The 21,390-nt window shown below is 38.1% G+C and overlaps 1 protein-coding gene across 1 annotated transcript; it reads left to right on the top strand.

Moving 5' to 3' along the window:
- Positions 1 to 10,799: 10,799 nt before the first annotated feature.
- On the top strand, positions 10,800 to 20,948 carry LOC135203992 (uncharacterized). Its single transcript, XM_064233915.1, has 8 exons — positions 10,800 to 10,832; positions 11,908 to 11,983; positions 12,934 to 13,035; positions 13,722 to 13,947; positions 16,976 to 17,045; positions 17,498 to 17,573; positions 18,576 to 18,677; positions 20,197 to 20,948. Exons 1-8 carry the CDS (start codon positions 10,830 to 10,832, stop codon positions 20,493 to 20,495), a joined length of 954 nt encoding a protein of 317 aa, XP_064089985.1. The 5' UTR covers positions 10,800 to 10,829; the 3' UTR covers positions 20,496 to 20,948.
- The last annotated feature ends 442 nt before the right edge of the window (positions 20,949 to 21,390 follow it).

Raw genomic sequence — 21,390 nt, 5'->3', positions numbered from 1 at the left:
CAAATTTTCAAGTAGCCTACTATGTTGAGGGCTGAATTTGAAGTCATCTCTCTCTCTCTCTCTCTGATTCACTTTCATATTTTACTACCAATTAAAGACAAAGCTAAACAACATAGCAATAGCCATTCTTCTCTCTCTCTCTCTCTCTCTCTCTCTCTCTCTCTCTCTCTCTCTCTCTCATTTCACCACTTTCTTACCAGAAAATTTTCAAGTACTGATTGAGTGCTGATTCCAAACTCTCTCTCTCTCTCTCTCTCTCGCTTGGAGGGTTCTGTACCCAGCTACTCACCATGTCACCGTTGTACGAATGAATAAGCAACATTCGCACGCAGACAATCTATATATATATCTATGTTTGAGTGTGGGTGTGCGTCCCTTTTTTTTGTGGGGGGGGGGGTCCTTGTCATTCTTTTTTGCGACACCATTTCCCCTAAACATATCGTCGCCGGTGTCTTCTGTGTTCCTCCAAGTGTCATTTTCACGAGGAAAATCAAGCCGGGCCAAGTTTAGTTTCGGGAAACGATGTCTACCCCTCGACATCCCGAGAACGTTCTATTTTTAGCCCAGTCTCCGACGTAACCCCACGAAGGCAACGTGCAATTTTGCAAATTGTCAATCGACTTCCAGCTGCGCCGAGGGAAGAGATAGTAGCAGACTCTGCTGCAAAGTGCAGCCAACTGTCAACTTTAGGTAGATAATCAACTTAAGCTTTTCTGTTTGGCTTTTCAGTTTCACTTCAGTGCTAGAGCAGAAGTCATTATCATCTCTTCTTTCAACTAACACTGGCGCTAAAATCAATCAAAGATTTCCCAGAGAACTTTTTTTTTCTTTTTTGGGGGGGAGGGTTATTACAGCATACAGCAATCACGGCTACAAATATATTATAACCAGCTATCAAAGTATCTATTTGTCATTAATTAAAGTTTAACGGTGAGTTTGGAGTAAGTTACTCATCCCAATCTTGGCTGTCTATCGCGATTAATTAAAGTTCCATGAAAAGAGAAGCTATCTCCTGAATCACGGAGAGATCCACTAACAGTGTCGGCAAACTTTGAAAGCACTGGAGAGTATTACACCAAGGGCTTACGCAGCACTGTTCCAAGTGCTACAAAAATTATCTCCGACGGGTGGATGGTTAAAAAAAGAAAAAAAAACAAAGGGGTTGTGGCGTCAGTATTCGCAGGAAATGAAATCCAAGTTGATTTAGATTTGCCAGGTTTGTCACACGTATTCGTCCTCAACAAGCAGGTTATTTAATATTTATCAAGCTCTGAATGTGGAAAATGTTATCACTGATGAAGACGAAGTAGCCAACAGCCGCTGTCTTGAAGCCTTACATCAGCATGCACGGGCTCTTGCTCGTGGAGCAAGTCGTAAAATCTCTGGATGCCCCAAAGCAACTCAAAACGAAGTTGATGAAGTGGTGAATTTGAATGCGAGATTAACAGTGGGAACTTAATATCAGAGTTATAAATATTTCTTATTTCTTGAGAGTTCAAAATTGACTTGCCAGTCTCCGAGACCTGGAAATTAGTCTTTTATTCCAGAGAACTGGAAATGGATGGTTCATTTTCGAGAGCTGGAGATTAGTTTTTCGAGTTTCCAAATATAGAATGTTATATATATATATATATATATCTATATATATATAATATATATATATATATATATATATATATATATATATGTGTGTGTGTGTGTATATATATATATATATACATATATATATATATATATATATTATATTATATATATATATATATATATAAAGACGGCACAACAATAGTTTTCTTTTACAGAAAACCATCATCTTTCGCTAACTCTCGGAAATCATTACTCTCTTATCGACTATTTCCTATCAAGTCTATTTCCGAATCTAAGAATGAAGTCTATTTCCATCTTTCAGAAATGAAAAGTAAACTTTAAAGCTCTCCGAAAAAAAGAGAGAGAGAGAGAGAAAATATATATATATATATATATATATATATATATTATATAATATATATATATATATATATATATATATATATATAAGTAGGAATTAGTTTTCCTTGAGCTGGCAATAAACTTTCGCCTTCAGAAAGTCTGAAATAAATTTCAATTCCGAGTTAGAAAAAGACTTCATTTGTGAGAACTGGATTCTCTCTCTCTCTCTCTCTCTCTCTCTCTCTCTCTCTCTCTCTCTCTCTCTCTCTCTCTCTCTCTTTCGGAGAGCTTTTAAAGTTCAATTTTCATTTCTGAACGATGGAAATCGACTTCATTCTTAGATTCGGAAATAGACTTGATAGGAAATAGTCGATAAGATAGTCATGATTTTCGAGAGTTAGCGAAAGATGATGGTTTTCTGTAAAAGAAAACTATTGTTGTGCCGTCTTTGTCTCTGTCCGTCCGCAGTTTTTATGACCGCACCTTTTCTGCCCTCCCTCAGATCTTGGAAGTGACTGAGGCCAGATGGCCGCCATTTGGGATGTTGATCATCCGCCCTCCAGTCATCAAACGTACCAAATTGCCGCCCTCTAGCCTCAGTAGTTTTTATGTTATCAGGGTTAAAGATAGCCATGCTCGTGCTTCTAGCAACGCCATATGATAGGCCACCACCGGGTCGTGGTTAGTGTTTCATGGGACGCCGAGATCACCGAAAGATGATTCTATTTTCGGTCGCCTTGGTTATACGTCGTAGCGGCTGTACAGAAAACACTATTGCGCCGAAGAAACTTCGGCGTTATTTTTTACTTATTTTTTACTGATGAGTCCTGGATGCAACTAGACCGTTTACTTACGCCTTGCTAGAAAAAGGCATGATGCTTTCTTCCAAAGATGATATTATATTTCCTTGATATTAACACGAAAGTTTCTGGAAAATTTTATTTCAAAATTTTGATAAACGAAAAAAGCTACGAAACAGGATCTACAGATTACGAAGCGCTTGAAACAAAGTCCTACAAAATTCAAGAACCTGGAAAAGAGCTGAACAAAAAACCAACTCCCAAGTAGACCTGGAGGGTATATTTTGTAGCAGAGAACTTCTACATCGCATGTCCCGCGGCTTCAGGGTCGTGCAGGACAGAGTCAAAGTATTAGGGTCTGCTCAGGATCCACTCTGTATGGATCCTGGGTCTGCTGAACCGGTGGCCATGGCTGAACTCGGCAGTGGGGGCGGAGCTAATACTGTGACGTCACAAGAGTAACACTTCGAGTGCTTATCCATTGAATTACTTAAAGAACCTTTAGTTTTTATACATTTAATCCATATCGCATGGTTTTTTTTTAATCTTGATAAAATCTGTAAAGAGGTCACATGCTTCATGTTAAAATATACTAGTTTCAACTCACATAGCTACTCCAGCTTTCTTCATATGTTTATTCTTTACTTATTTATTTGCTTACCTATGTACTAGTTTGCTGTATTCTCTTCAAAGTCCATTTTTTATAACAACTTGGTCTCTCTCTCTCTCTCTCTCTCTCTCTCTCTCTCTCTCTCTCTGTTCTCTCTTCTTCTCTCTTTTTCAGGTAGTAATATTATCAAGATTATAAATAATTGTAAAGAAATGTATTTAGTTCTATCGCTGTGTTCACACCTCACTTTGAAAACCAACTTTTTTTTATTCATGCTAAAGGTTAGAATGATAGATTAATCATATTTTCCAAATCTTTTTTATGAATACTAAATGTTATGCAATAAATATATAGAAAATGTGGATACAGGTAGTGTAAAAAATGGCAGTTGCATTTGCACGACTTGACCACAAAAAAGAAAACAATATCAAAAGTATAAGAATTACATCATATACGACATAAGGTATCAAAGGAACTGATGATGAAGACGATGATACAGAGAACACATTTCCACCAGCAAATTTCTCATTAGCACTTCATATCACATAAATGTACATCCGAACACGTAAGTTTACATATAAAACAAACTGTATACATAAAGGTAATAATTATGCATGCCTCAAACGTTTATAACATTTTCGGAAAAAAGTACAAAAAGGTATTCGTCAGCCTGGCTGGATATAACTGATGACGTTTCACAAGGGGCGGGGCTATATTTCAGATCTCCCACGAACGCTTAATTTTTATAATTTTTGCGTGAGTAGATAATTTTTTCTGAGCGCGTTTATGGGTTTGAAAGTAATTGTAATTGTAATGTTTCATATACCAATTGAAAGGGCATTCTTTTTACTTTTACGTGGTATATGGCAAAATGTAATAAGATGAAAATTTATGTATGAAAAATTTGGTAAATATCTTAAAGGGGCGGTAGTGAATTGTTAATCTCAGCTCTTTCCGGTTAGAGACAAGTCGGTTAGGACAAGCGCTGGATTCCTCGACGATGCTGAAATGAAAAAACAGACAGGATAGATTACCAAAGCACTTTGAGGTCGATGACGCCTCGCAGATCGTGGACTTCGGGCATGGAGCACCTGTGTTTGTTGTGTGTAACATAGTGTGTGTCTGTGTGTGTTCGTAACGAATAGTATATCACATTTATTATGGGGGGATAAGTGCTGAGAGAGGACTCACTGATTGGTTGTGACAGAGTGTGGAATACGCCTGGAACAGGTGTTGCAGAACCATCGAATAAGGTAACGTAAGAAAGAACTTTGATAAAGTTAACCTTTGGAGTGACAATTATGGTGTCTGGAGAAAGAGAAGTGTGGTGCTGTACACATTCTTTTTGACTAACTTTCATGGTTAAAGCGGTGTTATAATTGTGGTCTTTTTATTTCAGATGGATTCGAAGTCACCATATAAAATATTATAATTAGTCGGACATAATGAGATAAGAGGGGGTTCTTACTTAAATATGATTTTGAGAGGAAAACGATAGTTTAACGTTTCTTTTGGGTCAGAGTTAATTCCATTTTATTAATTGATTTTATTCCATTTTAATGTTAGCTAATTTGGGAAATAAAATGTATATTTCTGTAATTACGGGAATTTATTTGCCTAGCTTGCTTTTTCAGCCAACTCCCCAGAATGATCTGCAACGAACGAGGGTAGGTTTAGTTGCCAGTAGCAGTTTGTTTCATTTTGTTTAAACGAGTGTCATTTGGCCTTAAAACCCCGTTCAAGAAATATATACATAAAATTAAAAAATTTATGGTCCGTCTTTGACCTAGAATTCTTCGAAAATTTCTGCCACCTATCAATTTTATTTATGCATAATATAGTAAATTTTATCAGCTTTCTAATCCTTTTTTTTTAGTTTCTTTCCATCATCATCCCTTAGTCAGATACGCTACGAAACGTGAATGTATTTAGGTTGACGGATGAAGTAATTGCACATTTTTGTGTGCGTAGATAATTTTTTCTGTGCGTGCTTGTGGGTTTGAAAGTAATCGTAATTGTAATGTGTCATATATTATTTGAAAGGGAATTCCTTGTACTTTAACTAAGTATATGGCAACTTGTAATAAGATGAAAAAATTTTTATATAAAAATGTTACCGTAAATATAGTTTCATAAAGATATGGTCCTTTTGTAACTGATGACGTTTCACAAGGGGCGGGGATAGGTTTTAGTACCGCCTCGTGAGCAGACCCGATATACTTTGACTCTGACCAAGGTAAATACCTTGCACCCTTGCATCTGATGTCTAGGCCAGTCCCTTACGATGCTCCTGACTGGCTGTTGATAAACCAATCACAGGGCTGGAAACTCTCAGTCTCTCGAGAGAGTTCACATAGGCAAGATGTATTTTCCACCTCTCCTGAGGGATACGTCTTTCAAAAGCATCCCTCAGGAGAGGTGGAACATACATCCTGCCTATGTTAACTCTCTCGAGAGAGAGAGAGACTGAGAGTTTCTAGCCCTGTACCTGGCTTATCAACAGCAAATCAAGAGCGTCGTAAGGGACTGGCCTAGACAGCAGATGCACGGGTGATGTGAATCTACTATAGTGTCTGTTCATATGGACGGCGCGGATTTGCCTGCGCCCCTCGTCAGAATGGAGACTAGTTACTTTAAGATCGACATTTTCATTGATGGAGTTGAAGAAAGGTCCAGCCATACTGGCACATGAGTTCAGAATTATTATTACAATCATAGTTAAGTTATCTGCCCTTTTGATTGAATTTCTAGGTTTATATTTTTCACAATATATCAGTTCAACCTGCAGTTCATCTCAGCCTTCAAGAATGAAATGTACTGCAAATTGATCTCTTGCCGAGGTAGTGACAACTTCGTACCTATAGGCATCTCGTACCCTTACAAAATTATGCAAAATGCTGCTTGCTTGTATTATATTCTAAACAAAATAAAATAAAAATTTAACATTGATATATTTTTGCAATATACGTCATTAATATATATATATATATATATATATATATATATATATATATATATATATATATAAATCTAATGCAGTGGTAATAATGAATAAAAGTGACTATATAAGTAAAATAATGACATTGCTAAATGACACTGATACTTATACGAAACTGAGGTCTGACCCTACACAGACAGTTAACTCCCATTTTAATAAACAAATTAAATCCATTTGAAGGGCTTGGACCATTTAATTAAACAGTTTACACCGCAATGCGCCTCCCTACCTTACATGTATGGTTTAGTCAAGACACATAAAATCAATAACCCTATCAGACCAATCATTAGTTCAGTGGGCTCAGTTACGTATAATTTATCTAAATGGTTTGTAAAAATTCTTACTCCTTTGGTAGGAAATATTTCTAACACGAGTGTTAAAAACAATGTTGATTTTATAAACAAATTGAATAGTTAAATTTGAATTATGATTTTAATATGGTTAGTTTTGATGTTGTCTCTTTATTTACAAAAGTGCCTGTAGATGACTTACTTGAATATTTGGAAGAGGAATTAGAGCGTCATGACATTCCCTTAATGTAGCAAATCTCATTAGTCTCATAAGGTTATGTATCAAAGATAGTAAATTTTTTTTCAATGGGGAATTTTTTGTACAAAGTTTGGCATGGCTATGGGTAATCCCTTATCTCCTGTCCTTAGCAATATTTACATGGAATTTTTTGAGGACAAAACTCTTACCAAGAATTTTGCCCCAAAAAGTTATTTGGTTTAGGTACGTGGATGATATCTTCTGTATTTGGCCAGTTCACAAAAACCGCCAGGAATTCCTTAATAATCTCAATAATTTAGTCCCTTCTATAAAATTTACTGTAGAGGAAGAAAGAAATTGTAATTTGAATTTTCTTGATGTAACTGTCCATAGAAATGATAGAAATTTCACCTTTTCATTTTCAGTCTTTCGAAAATCAACTAATATTGCCTCTTTTGTTCATTACTACTCCAATCACCATCAAAATGTTAAATTCTCTGTTTTTTTCTGGGATGTTCCTAAGGGCTTTACGTGTCTGTAGCCCGCAGTTTATTGACGACTGAAATTAAAAATATTTATGATATTGCATTGAAACTTAAATACCCAAGGACTTTTGTAGATGTGGCATGGAAAAGAGCTAGAAAAACATTTTATTCAACTAATGACAAACTTGAATGTTTAGTAAGCATAACATTCTAAAATTACCTTATGATGAAAGGTTTTTAGATATTCCTAGAATTTTAAAGCTTTTTAACATAAATGTTGTTTTCAGTAATATTAATGTCAAGAGTTTAGTAATCAAAAATTCTCCTAAAGATCTTCCAGGCTGCATATAATTGAAATTCCATTGCAAAAAAGTGTGATAAAGTTCTATTTACGGACAGACCGGCAAATCTCATTTTTTTTTTCTTTCACAGCGTCTCAAGCCAACATTCAATTATTCTGTGAGAACTGGGCAAATATCGAATGCATTATTTGTACATATGAGAGATTTAGACCATCCTATTAACTGGAGTCAAGCAAGAGCCTTAGTCCCATGTAATGACACAGTTAAAAGGAATATCATTGAATCTTGTTTTATCAAATCAAATAATAGAAATGTTCTAAATTTAAGTCTTGGTTTATTTAAACTTGATGCTTTCATAATGAAAAAAGTTGTAGATAAATATAAGCAACAAAATTAATATATTCAGTTTTTACATGTTTTGGACTGTAAAGATACTTTGTAATTTCGGTTAGGGTCAGAATCTGTTTAAGTTTGTGACCGTGTGATATCCGATAATCCTGGATTATCCCTTTTAATTTTTACCCTTTTGATAATTAACCATCTGGTATTCCTTGTACCTGAGGCCTTCCTCTCCAATTGTACATTAGTAGCTCCTTGACGATGTCTGAATAAAGACGAAAGCGCTTGGATTTTGACTATCATTTTCCCGTGGTATTTCGCTTATATATTATATATATATATATATATATATATATATATATATCTATATATATATATATATATGTATATATGATTATATATGTATGCATATTATTTATTTATTTATTTTATTTACGTATTTATTTATTCTGACTCACTGAAAGACTTAGGTTCGACCCTGATATGAGTCAGTAAATTCATTTTTGTTCCATACATGATTGCGCGCTGATTGTGTCTATATGTATATTTGTATATGTATATACATAAATATGTGTGTGTGTTTTACAGGGGATATGTGAAATCAGGGATTTCGCGAATTCCTCAGGGCATATGTGAAATAACCAATTCCCTTAGGAACACTTGATCCCAGAGTGGGCTAGTACTAAACAAGGTGAAACAGTGATTCACCTACACTGTTTTGCCGTGTTTAGTACTAGCCCCGGGGGAGTCAAATGTATTTCGCCATGTTAAGTACTAGCCCGTGGGCGATCAAATGTCCCTAAGTACATTTGATCCCCCAGGGGCTAGTACTAAACACGACGAAACACATTTTACCCCAAAAGGACTAGTACTAAACACGGTGAAACAGCATAGATGAATCAGTGTTTCACCGTGTGTAGTACTAGCCCGTTGGGGATCAAATGTTCCTAAGCGAATTGGTTACCTCACATATGTTTTACTTATTATGTGTGTATGGAGTGTGTACTCATAATTACAAAAAATGAATACGCTCTGCATTGTGGTATTTGGTGAACTATCATAGTGTAAATAAACCGTCAAATTATTTTATGTTCATTCTGAATTAAATGAAGAATCTGGGCTCACATTCTCTCAGTTTTGGCTACAGTCTTTTATTGAAGCACATAACGGAAGTATGTGTTTTCCTCCACTTCCATAATACTGAATGAACAGCGCGGTAACCGCCCACCATGTGTACTACGGTCACCACATTTTGCAACCGTGCAACCGAGCGGTTTCCTTCTTCTCTGGAAGGCTTTGATTCCAGCCCTTTCTTGATATTCCAAAGGATCTTTCTGAATCAGATACCCGTAACAGGCGAAGATTTGAAAAAGAGAGAGAGAGAGAGAGCGAGAGAGAGAGAGACGAGAGAGAGAGAGAGTAGAGATAGAGAGAGTGGATAGAGAGCCGAGAGAGCAGACGAGAGAGAGAGAGAGAGAGAGAGAGCGATAAAAAACAGACCCCCAGACAAAAGGGAACACTCGTGATAAGGATAATAAAGCCAGGATATGATTAAATATTTAACTTTTTTTTTTATTAGAAAATAAAATTTAAAAAGTACGGAAGATGTCCCCCAACGAGAAACTGAAACAGGAGCTAGAAGATATTTCCACACCTATAAATCTGACTCGCTGCCTTCATTCTCCTGGTCAATAATCACACCAATACAGAATTTTAAAAAAATAAATAGAAAAATAATATAAAAAAAAAGTGGAAGGCAGAAAACAACAAACAACCAGTGACGGTATACTAAACACCACTTGACCACAGTTGAAGGCGTTTGATAGTAAAAATATCCCTAACAATGATATATATATATATATATATATATATATATATATATATTTATATTATCACAGAGACTAGAGATGAGCGGAAAATCCCGCACAGTGGTGTCATTCACGATATTGATATTGATGATGATGATAATAATAATAATAATATGGGTCTAGAGGTTAAAAACAAAAGGTATGCGCGGCCTTCTCCATTCGCCAAAGGCCTCCTGAATCACTCACAGGATAAGGATGAAACCACGGCACTGCCCGCAACAGGGGGTATATGGCAGGCCCCACTGGTATAGTGCAGCGCAGGACACGCGGCTAATCAGCGACCGCTATATAATACTACATAGGCATTGACCCGTAAGGTGGTGGGGGTCCCAACTGCAGATATGACGAAAGTCAAGGAGAGCAAAGTCCCACAAATCAAGCGAGGGACACGGACAGGAGGCAGTGGTCAATGCTCAGGCAGGCAAGGCAAGCAATAGAAGAGCCCGTGCTGGCATAAGGCCAGCTTAATCTCCAACAACAACAGCAACAGCACTGGAGGCCGAAATTCTCCTCGTCGAGATACGTAAAAGTGGGAAAATGAAGAAGCGAATTACTTGAGACTAAGAAACTAAACACCAAACCCTTGAGTGGGAAGTGGAACAGAAGGGTCCTAAATCAGTTTCTGGTTACATACACATTATACATATATATCATAAATATATATTTATACACTGCTTTGAATCCTCCTCCCTGGCTGACTACTGGGGAGAAGGAAGGCAACCACGCTCCTGCTGCTGCTACCTCGGGGTATCGTCTGAGACTCGGCAAGGCTGAGATCAATATGTTCTCAGGGGATCGACCACAGCGATGATTGCCTTGATCACTTCCCGATTCAAAGTGGTTTTCCTTATTAACATGCTACTCTTGAGGAAGACGAGAGCCCCAGATACACATTGTGCTTAGAGGAAATATACGACAAGCCCACAAGCAAGCAAGCAAGCAAGCGCGCATATACATATAAATATCGGTGGGTTATTGCAGATTGAAATTAATTCATCGGTGGAACGCAACCATGGTGAGTAAACAGGTGTACAACTCTCCAAGGAGAGAGAGAGAGAGAGAGAGAGAGAGAGAGAGAGAGAGAGAGAGAGAGAGAGAAATTCAGCCGTCAATACAGCACGCGAGAGTCCGTATTTTCTCCAGTGATCATTGGGAGAGAGTTTTGCATAGATTTTCGTAGCACCAGCATTTCCTTCCATTTTGCTTGTTAGTCTGCATTCATTCCGTGACGAGATTGTGTTCCGGCATTAGCTGGTGAAGAAGCTCTGTCGCGCCCTTAATCCTTTGAGATCATAACTTATTCTTTCTTGATAAGATTCTCCTCAGTTGTTGCTTATTAAAATGAGGTCATTTACGAGAAATGAAAAGAAAAACATCATAACTTATTCTTTCTTGATAAGATTCCTCTCAGTTGTTGCTTACTAAAATGAGGTCATTTGCGTGAAGTGAAACCAAAACCGAATGAATGAGAATTAGGAACCGCATAGTATGCTCAGTCGTGTCCCTAAAGATACACACGGAGAGAAAACACACCATCTACAGTACACCAAAGAAAATCTACCCTGTGAACTACAGTGTGCCACAGTGAAAGTGCAACGCTTGAAGAGTACTTAAGAGAAAGCAGGCAGTTCATGTGTATAAAAGAATAACAAAGTTTATAGCATACTTTTCATGGATGATGCATCGATGATCCATCAAAGAGTAATTAAAAGAAAATACGTTTATTGTAGAATCACATTTATATTGCGCACGGGCGAAAACACTATATATATTGTGCACAAAAAGATGAATATATATTATATGATATTTCTGTACTAAAGCGATCAGAGAAGAGAGCTGTTCCAAAATTATTACTGGAAATGAAACGTTTCATTGCTTATTGGATTGCGTGCTCTTGTTCATAAACAGATTTTATCATTTGAAAATATTTTGACACTTTGTGGTTCCTCAGCTAAGGCTACGTAAAGGGACAGGGTCAAGCGTCTGCTTGAGATGATCTGAAAGGCTTCCATTTTCTGTTGCTGCCAAAAAAATACATATGTTTTTGGTTTCCCGTTTTCTATTTCATCCTCTCGTGTTTCTTTGCACAGAAGCTGACCCTGAGTATAGTCCTGCTGGGCGTAATAGCCGCTCCTGCCCTGGTGCATGGATCGTCTGACGTCAAAGGTAAGTCACAATAAGTTTGGATTTCATCAAGAACTTTTGACATGGATTTTCGAGAGCCTCTAGAGTATCCATCAACCCAACACTTCTACTTTACTGGTTCCGGGGACTCGTTACCTTCTCGTTGTCAATTGCACTACAATGCCAGGGTTTGTTGCAATTCTCACTAATTGCTTTACATAATACTTTGCAGAAGTGCACGCTATGCCCTAAACCATCCTCTTTTGACCATGCTTGGGTGGGCGTGAGTACGTAAGCTCATGCTTAATTTGCTAAGAATCCCTTACCTTACTTTACCTGGCAGGAGACTCCGCCACCTGACTCCAATCCCAAGTTTTCCTGCTGCGTATAAAACTCACTTGAAGTCTAGAATAACTGAGAACATTCTTTTACTGTATTATTTAGGACTTCTCATTTCAGAGCTCTAAAGTAAATTCCTAGGATAAAATCCTTGGCCTCACTAGGGGAAAATACTGTAAAAGAGCGCTCTCTAAAATAGATTAGAACATAAAAATAATCATATCTTATTCCTGTAAATCTATTCTCCTTGTTACGCATTTTCCCTCTAATGGTGAGTTTACACTAGGCTTCACCCCACGGTGCATACGTAAGACTCATCACCTACTCCTCCCAAATTCTTGTTAGCCCTTGCCCACTGGACTGCTCAATAGGGTGTGTTAGTGGTATGGCATGACTCTTGATGAGCAGTCCATTAACAAGAATTTGGAAGAGTTGGTGATGAGTCTGACGTGTGCAGCTTGGGGTGAAGCCTAGTGTAAACTCGCCTTAACAGTTTTCCTTCTTTGGCAAACTCCTCTTGTCCTCCCATTTCTCTTGTGCACCCTTCTCGAATTCTCCTCCTCACAATGGGTCTTCTCATACCTCCTTTTTCTCATTTGTAGAGCTTTATCATATTTTGTTCCCGTTATGTTTAAAATTTTGTTCATCCGCAGAGGACAACACAAATGCAAAGTTTTTCCTGAAGTCTTACCAGACGACGACCGTCACGACGCTGAGCATCATCCTGACGACTGTGCCTTACTTCTGTGCTGTCAGTAAGTTTCATTAGTGCCTTGTTGACAAAGTCGAGGGGTCTATAGTTTCCCCTTTGTTTACATTGGCTAGTTGTCTGCCTGTCTTTCTGTCTGCCCAGCATCTCTTACACTAGATGGACAGACAGCGCCAGATGACCCAGTACCAAATCAAGTAGATGGAAGAGAATCCTTAAGTGTCATCTTCTAATGGTGCGACTTCCTAAGCATGTGTATATTTGAAGAGCATAAAAAGCACCAAATATGGATATTTACTCTTTGGCTTTACAAGATGAACTCATTAACATTTTCCGATTTAAATTATCTTTTTCGTTTTGAATTCACTGGAGGGAACTTATTAATAGCTATCACAGAGGGTCTGAAAAGGAATGAATGGTAAAGTTTCTCAAATGTTTTAAAATCTCTGAAAAAAGGGGGGGGCCAAAAAGCCATTATAAAGAGGTAAACAAAGGAATACCAATTTCCTTGATGCTGGAAGATTTCCAATGTCCGAATTCTTGCAGCGTCTCAGTATCCTGTTGCTGGAAAGTTCTCAAAAGTCTAACTGGAAGTCTTTCGGTGTCCTAATGCTGGAAGCTACTTGGTGTTCTAATCGCTGGATGTCTATTTGAAATAGACCAGGGCCGAATATTTTAGTTGGTGATCTATTCCTGCGATCTGTGACTGGATGTGTCTATATTTCTCGCCAGCATCAACATCTACAGGAGCCGGAGCACCAACACTGATGGCCTGTACTGGACGTAACTTGATGCGGAAGCGGAGACTCAGTTTCCGGGGCATAGAGAAACCGAAAACAGTGCAGCTGCAGGACTCGACGGAGACGTCCCGGAGTTGGCGGGGACGAAGGAGGTCGTGGAGGAGGGAAAGGAGAGGTTCTTCTTCACCCTGTGGCAGAGCTCGACCACCACTCTCACCGTGACGTCGACCAGGACCAACACCAGCATCACCATTTCGGCTTCAGCCTACTGCACCTTCGCTAATTATAACATTCCTGTGTGCTAGCGTGGTATAGGCTCTCCTTTTCGTTTTCCGTCTCCTGTTGAGAAGGATACTTGACAGTCATCGGTAAAGGGAACCTCAACCTATTTCATTTTTTCCTTTCTTTTAACTTTGAATTAATGAAGCACTATTCATTGATTCCTGCAGAATTCTCTAATGAATTGATCCTTTTATGCAATATGTCCTGCTGTAAATTTTACAGGTTGTTGACAAAGAAACTAAATTTGTCCTTTTGTGATCATGTCATCAAAACTATGCCTAGTTTTTACATTAATTTTCCACAACCAAGACTTGATTGGATAAAATCACCTTCCTGATAACTTTTACCCTGGACATATTTTAGAATTAAGTAAGATATGTTAAATATGAATGCTTGCGTAAAACAGCGTGTATATTTTGCGACCCTGTACAGATTAAACCTAGCAGAAGAGTTTGAATTTCTTTGATGACACCTATATAAGCAATAATAATTCATCAATACATTGCAGAAGTAAACGGTGCAATAGCACAATTAATTCATATTGTCTTTCCATGTTTCTTCCATACCTTTGTATTTTCTAAGTAAACTGATAGCACTTCTACAATGTCGCAATGCAATAAGGTCTCTCTCTCTCTCTCTCTCTCTCTCTCTCTCTCTCTCTCTCTCTCTCTGATTAAAATAAGACGATGTTATTGCTCCTTTTGAGTCATGTTTTACTATGGTGGGTACAGGATGTAAATGGCATCTTCCTGATATATATATATATATATATATATATATATTATATATATATGTGTGTGTGTGTGTGTGTGTGTATACATATATATGATGTAGTTATAGATACGTATGAATAACCTGATGCTATGTATAAACAAGGTTATGCCACGAGAAAAATGAAAAAAAAAAAAAAAAAAAACGAGATCAGCAAAGTCGAAATTAGCCTTTAAACCCTGATTGCTCGGAGTATTAGTTCACCGTCATCCTAATCCCAACAATAAATAAATCAATAATAAATAAAAAAGGAAGACCTAAGGGGGTGCAGAGACTTTATCCATTCCAAATACACCTGTCGTATGTCTTCCAATTTACGGTATACATCGGAAAGGTTCCGTATGGTCGTAGGCCTCTACTACTTAGGCCTCTATAGTCACGAAGCCCAAGCAGCTGAAAACGATTAAATATAATTTAATATATATAATATATATATATAAATATATTTATAATATATATATATAACCCAAGTCGAAAAGCTGATTGTTATGTTCCCATCCTCCCGTGGTAATGCTTTCAACTCGACAAGACGGAGTACTCTCCGGGAAAGAGTTATTACCACTGATAGTCCTAAACGCTGGTCTCCTGGTTGACTTTCCTGGTCGAAATGACACTCGAAGGAAAGTAAACATGTGTTGGGGGGTTGGGGGAGGGCTTTCATATAATGAACGTTCAGTATAAGGCCGACACCCGCCCAAACCCAGACGTATATAAATATATGTCTACGAGAACGTGTTCGTTATTCCTCCGTGAGACGTAAGCATGGTGAGTAGACGGGTATATATATAATCCTCCCAGCAGAGAGAGAGAGAGAGATAAGGGCGGCTATCGTTATGTTGTTTAGCTTTGTTTTTAATTAGTAAGAAAGGTTGAAAATGAGTCACAGAGAGAGAGAGAGAAATGCCTATTGTTATGATGCTTAGCCTTGTTTTGTAACTGGTAAGAATGGTTTAACATGACTCAAAGAGAGAGAGAAATTCAACCCTTAATGTAGTATTGTAATTTTCTTGTGTTAAAACGAATCAAAGAGAGAGAGAGAGAAGAGAGAGAGAGAGGTAAAAATTCAACCCTCAATTTATTGCAATTTTTTATGTTGAAATGAATCAGAGAGAGAGAGAGGGAGAGAGAGAAGTAAAAATGCAACTCTCAATATAATATCCTGATAATATTACTACCTGAGAGAGAGAGAGAGAGAGAGAGAGAGAGAGAGAGAGAGAGAGAGAGGAAAGTCAAAATTCAATCATCAATGTAATATTGCAAATCTTTTATGTTGAAATGAATCACAGAGAGAGAGAGAGAGAGAGAGGAGTTGGAATTCCGCACTCAGTACAGTACTTGAAAATTTGGTAACGAAAAAAATTTAAATGAGCGAGAGAGAGAGAGAGAGAGAGAGAGAGGCGAGAGAGAGAGAGGAGAGAGAGAGAGAGAGAGAGAGAGAGAGTAGGGGGTTGATATTCAGCCCTCACTACAGTAGTTCAGAACCCATCTTGTCGTCGATGATAGAACTTGGAGAAAATAATGCATAACTTGATCGTTCTTGCACACAATTGTGGTTTTCCGCAAAATTCTGACGCACGGTAAACTGACTAGATTTTGGTTCTGGCATCAGCTATCGAAACTCTATCTTGACATGACTCGTTGTTCATAATTAATCCTACTTGACGATTTTTTTTTTTTATTTCTCGCTTTCTGGAAAGTGGTGTGTAAAGCGAAACCAGAGATGACCTCATAAAAATATTAGGAAACGCATTACTTAATAATATATATATATATATATATGTAATATATATATATATATTATATAATATATATTCTTTATATAATATATATAGATATATAAGTTACATAGTAATATACATATATAATATATATATATATATATATATATATACACACATATAAATATATCTATATATTATATATATATATATATATATATATATATATATATATATATAGTCGTGTTCCTAAAAATACACCGTTAATGTTGTAAACAGGAGAGAGAAAAAAAAACATCATTTACAGTGCGTCTGAGAAAGAGGTACTCTGTTCACAGCGTACCTAAGAGAAAATACACAGATTTCAGACTTCCACAGAGAAAGCAGACAGTTTATTGCGTATAAAACTAAACAGACAGTTCAATTCGTAACCAATAGAAATTCCATGGTTAATTATCTTCACGCGAAACTGCAGTTTTGGTGGATCCATTAGAATGTCATCAAGAGAAAATATGCATTATGAGGAGTGTACAAGATACATAGCTGTATTTACATTGTGCTCAATAAATTACGGAATTTACGATGTACTCATAATCTACTGTGGCACATGATAAATTACAGCAGTTAAATTGTACATACGATAAACAGCAGCATTGACAGTGGGCCCAAGATAAATTGCCACAATTAGATTGTGTGTAAGATAAGTTACGAACACAAGAAAAATATGCGAAATTAAATCACTCTTGAATGGATCGTGTTGCTCTGTTAATTGTACGTAACGCAGGTTTCATCGTCTGCTTATTTTGGTAATATATGGTTCCTGAAATCCGGTCAAAGGTAATTAATAAAAAGGTCAAACTTATACTCAAGATGACCTGGAAAGCTTTCGTTTCCGTCTTCATTCACAGGCCTTCTTTTGGTGCAGAATGTAAAGACATTATCGTTTTTTTTTTTTCTTTTCTGTGTCGTCTATTTTCCCTTCTTTTTCTTCGTACAGAAGCTGACTCTGAGTATAATCCTGCTAGGCCTAATAGCCGCTCCTGCCCTGGTGCATGGATCGTCTGAGGTCAAAGGTAAGCCACTATAAGTTTGAATTTCATCAAAAACTCTTGGCATGGATTTCTTCTCGAGTTGCGTTAAGGAGGGAAGGAAGAGTCTTCATGCATTTTACCTTGTCCAAACCTATACTAACCTAACCTGGAATGTGTCAGCCCAACTTTACTGCTCTGCAGGTTTTTGGATCTTATTGCCTTCTTATCATCACTTCCTCTACGCTGCTGCCAGGGTTTGTTGAAAATGTCACTCATTCCGTTCCTTCACTTAGTACAAGGCAGGCCTTACACCAGCGTAGTTGTAGTGTCCTTGACCCTACTCTTTTATCCAGCCTTGTGTGGGTGTGAGCACGTAAACACACGTTTACCTGACTTTTACTTTAGCTACATAGTAGGAAACTCAGCTCCTTGAATTCACTAATATTCTAATGTACCTCCTCCTCCCAGGGCCCCCGAAATAAATCAAAATGCACTGAAAAATGTCAGAGAGCATTCTCTTACATTATTATCTAAGACATCCTCAGAGCGATGCATTTAAGATAAAAAAATAAAAGAATTAATCTGATTCTCATGAACACCTAGAAGGGAATTCCTTGGGTGATTATCATTGTCCTTTTAGGAGAAATTACAATATATATATCCACATATATTTATTTATTTATAAGATATGAACTCAGTACAGTAACACAAAAAGTAAAAAACTTTCTACTCTTACAGGTTTTTCTCGTAAAGCCTTTTCTCGTTTTGCAGACGAATCATATTTCGTTCTAACGTCCTTTTTCTGGCGTCTTTTCTCATTTTACAGGATCCTCTCGTAGACGCTTTTTCCTTCTCACAGAATTTTAGTATTTTTTCTCTCTCTCTCTCCTTTTGCCGACTCTTCTTTATGCTTCTTGTCATTTCGTATCCTGTTTTCGTACTTCCCTTTTCTCCTTAGCAAAATCTCCTTGCATTGTCTCCTTTTTGCAGCCTCTTATTATACCTTTGTTTTAAGTTATTTTTCAAATCTTTGTTCCTCCGCAGAAGAAGGCGCGAATGCGAAGTTTTTCCTGAAGTCGTACCAGACGACGACCGTCACGACGCTGAGCGTCGTGCTGACGACCGTGCCTTACTTCTGTGCAGTCAGTAAGTTTCATTAGTCCCTTTGTTGAGAAAGTCGAGGTGTCTATAGTTTTCCCTTTGTTTACATTGACTTGTTGTTTGGTTATCTTGCTGTCTGCCCAGCACCTCTTACACTAGATGGACAGACAGCGCCTGACGACCCAGTACAAAATTAAGTAGATGAAAGAGAATCCTTACGTGTCTTTCTCTAGTAGTTCGACTTCCCAAGGATGTGTATATTTCAAGTGCAGAAATAGTGCTCGGATGACTATTTACCCAATTACTAAATGAAATAAACTCATCGTGCTGACGGCTGTGCCTTACTTCTGTGCAGTCAGTAAGTTTTATTAGTCCCATGTTGACGAAGTCAAGGCGTCTATAGTTTATCCCTCAGTTGTTTGTCTTGCTTTTCATATTCTGCAGCTATCCATGATTGAGATGACAGTATGAGAGAGACAAAGAATTATGGATACGAGCTCATGATTTAAGAATACATTGGAGCTCGTTATTTTCAGCTCCAGGTAAAAAGAAAAAGTCGCAGGTAACAAAGTCACAGAAAAATAGCTACAATAATCTTTCTTAACCCTGTGTTAATCCATCTTTGCGGCGTGTTTAGTACGAGCCCGTTTGGGGATTACCTTAATAAGATAGGCAATAGACTGTAAATATCATAAAGATAATGACCCCCAAGAAATATCAGTTTTATATAAAGTGAAAACCCCTGGGGGTGGCTATCTTGGAAAGATCCAAAATATCTTTTGCTTTATTATTATTTTTATTTATTTTTTTTTACATTTTTCCTGTGACTTCATGATCGTCCACCTTTTTAACTATCACTCAGTGAATGGAAGAAATCATTCAAAAGTGTAATGCCAACGCGAAACTAATACTAAATCATGTAGATGAAGGAGAATCGTCTAGTGGCTTTTACTCGTAGTTAGGTGTCCCTAAAGATGTGTAAATTAGATTTACTTGTGTAAAACCCCAGCATGGATAATTATTTGATTACTCTACTACAACAGGTGAGGTCGGGTCAAAATTCTCCGCCTATCTAGCCGTCAGGCATAGCACAGGTGATTATATTTTGAACCCCTGCTTTTGGTTTACGACGTTCCGAGGTTACAACTCCTTTCAATTATATTTATCAGAAATTATTTCCCGGTTTACGACGCACGTTCCAGGGTTACAACGCTTACGATGCCGATCTATTTTCAGTTCGCTGGGGGGAACTTATGATCAGAGCGTATGAAAATGAAAAATAAGGCTTATCAAAATGTATTCAAACCTATGAAAAGAGCAGGGATCCAGGACAGATAGAACGGTACATTAAGGCATGCCAGAGTTCCTAAAGTTGGAATATCCTTACTCTAGGTCTAGGAGTATCTGTGTCTATCTATGACTCCCCAGTGGCTAGAAATCTTCAAGTTCCCTAATGTGGGAAACCACTTGGGATCCTGTTGCTCGATGTCTCCCTGAAATACAACTTTGGGAAAGTGATATAACCTGTGATCCATTTCGTAAAGTGTTTCCTATTTTTTGCCAGCATCTACGCCTGCGGCAGGACCACCACTGGGCGCCTGTACCGGACGTAATCTGAGGCGGAAGCGAAGGGTCAGCATCCGTGAGATGGACCCAGAGAAAAGCGTCCAACTGGAGGAGTCGACGGAGGACGTCCCGCAGGCGGTGAAGGAGGAGGAGGACGGGAACGAGAGGCTCTTCTTCACCCTGTGGCAGAGCACGACCACCACAGTCACCGTGACGTCGACCAGGACCAACACCAGCATCACCATTTCGGCTTCGGCCTTTTGCACCTTCGCAAATTATAACGTTCCTCTGTGCTAATGGGGCATTCGTTCTCTATCCTTTTCTTTTTTTTTTTTTTTTTTTTTTACCAGCCTGCTGCCGAAAGATACTTGACAATCAAAGAATGAGGACCTCTGCTCCTTTTTCCCGGTTTGTCTTTTAGCTTTAAGTCAATCAATGTTCATCATTATCACAGAATTCTCTAATAATTAGACCTGTTCTATCAGTGATAAACTAAAATTGTCTATTTGTGATTATATCATCTAATTCTGTGTATGATTTTGAACAGATTTATCACAACCAAGAATTGACTGAACACATCTATTGAGATGTTAGTTTTACTCTAGATGTATTTTAGAATTTAGTAAGCTAGTTTAAGAATGCTTTTAAAAAATTGTAAAATAGCGTGATTTTCTTGCGACCCTGTACAGAATAAACATAGCAGAAGAGTTTCATTTTCGTTACAACACCTATACGTAGTCTATCCTCAACCAGCACAGCCCAGAAGAGGGTCCGAATGCCTACACAGCCCCTTCTGTCCTTCACGGGGTCGCTGCTAACCTAACCTAACCTTCACAAGGTATACGGGGCAGTCCTCCGATCCTTACAGGAGGTCGTAGGATCGACCTTTAGGGTCTACTTCAGCAGGGGTCACACGAGCCCGAATGTTGCTTTTTTAGGGATGCCTCCTTCTTACAATCGGTATGTATATGTCCTTAGCAGAATAACTTTATGGTCTTCGCGCCGTCCTTGGGGGCACGGCTCTCCCGCCGGTATACCACCCGTCGACGGCGTTCCTTGACACCCTTGCGACTTGACTGAAGAACACCTGTCGTCATCTATAGTGTCTGGGCGACGTGCTCAAGTCCTTTGGAGTTGGCGTCCGAGGAGGAGCAGTAGGGAGCGTGCGATGTTGTGGAGTTATCGGATCCTT

This window comes from Macrobrachium nipponense, chromosome 44, assembly GCF_015104395.2.
Source record: "Macrobrachium nipponense isolate FS-2020 chromosome 44, ASM1510439v2, whole genome shotgun sequence".
Lineage (NCBI taxonomy): Eukaryota > Metazoa > Arthropoda > Malacostraca > Decapoda > Palaemonidae > Macrobrachium > Macrobrachium nipponense.
Note: the sequence above shows the minus strand (reverse complement) of the source record. Positions and strands in the feature narration are given on the sequence as shown.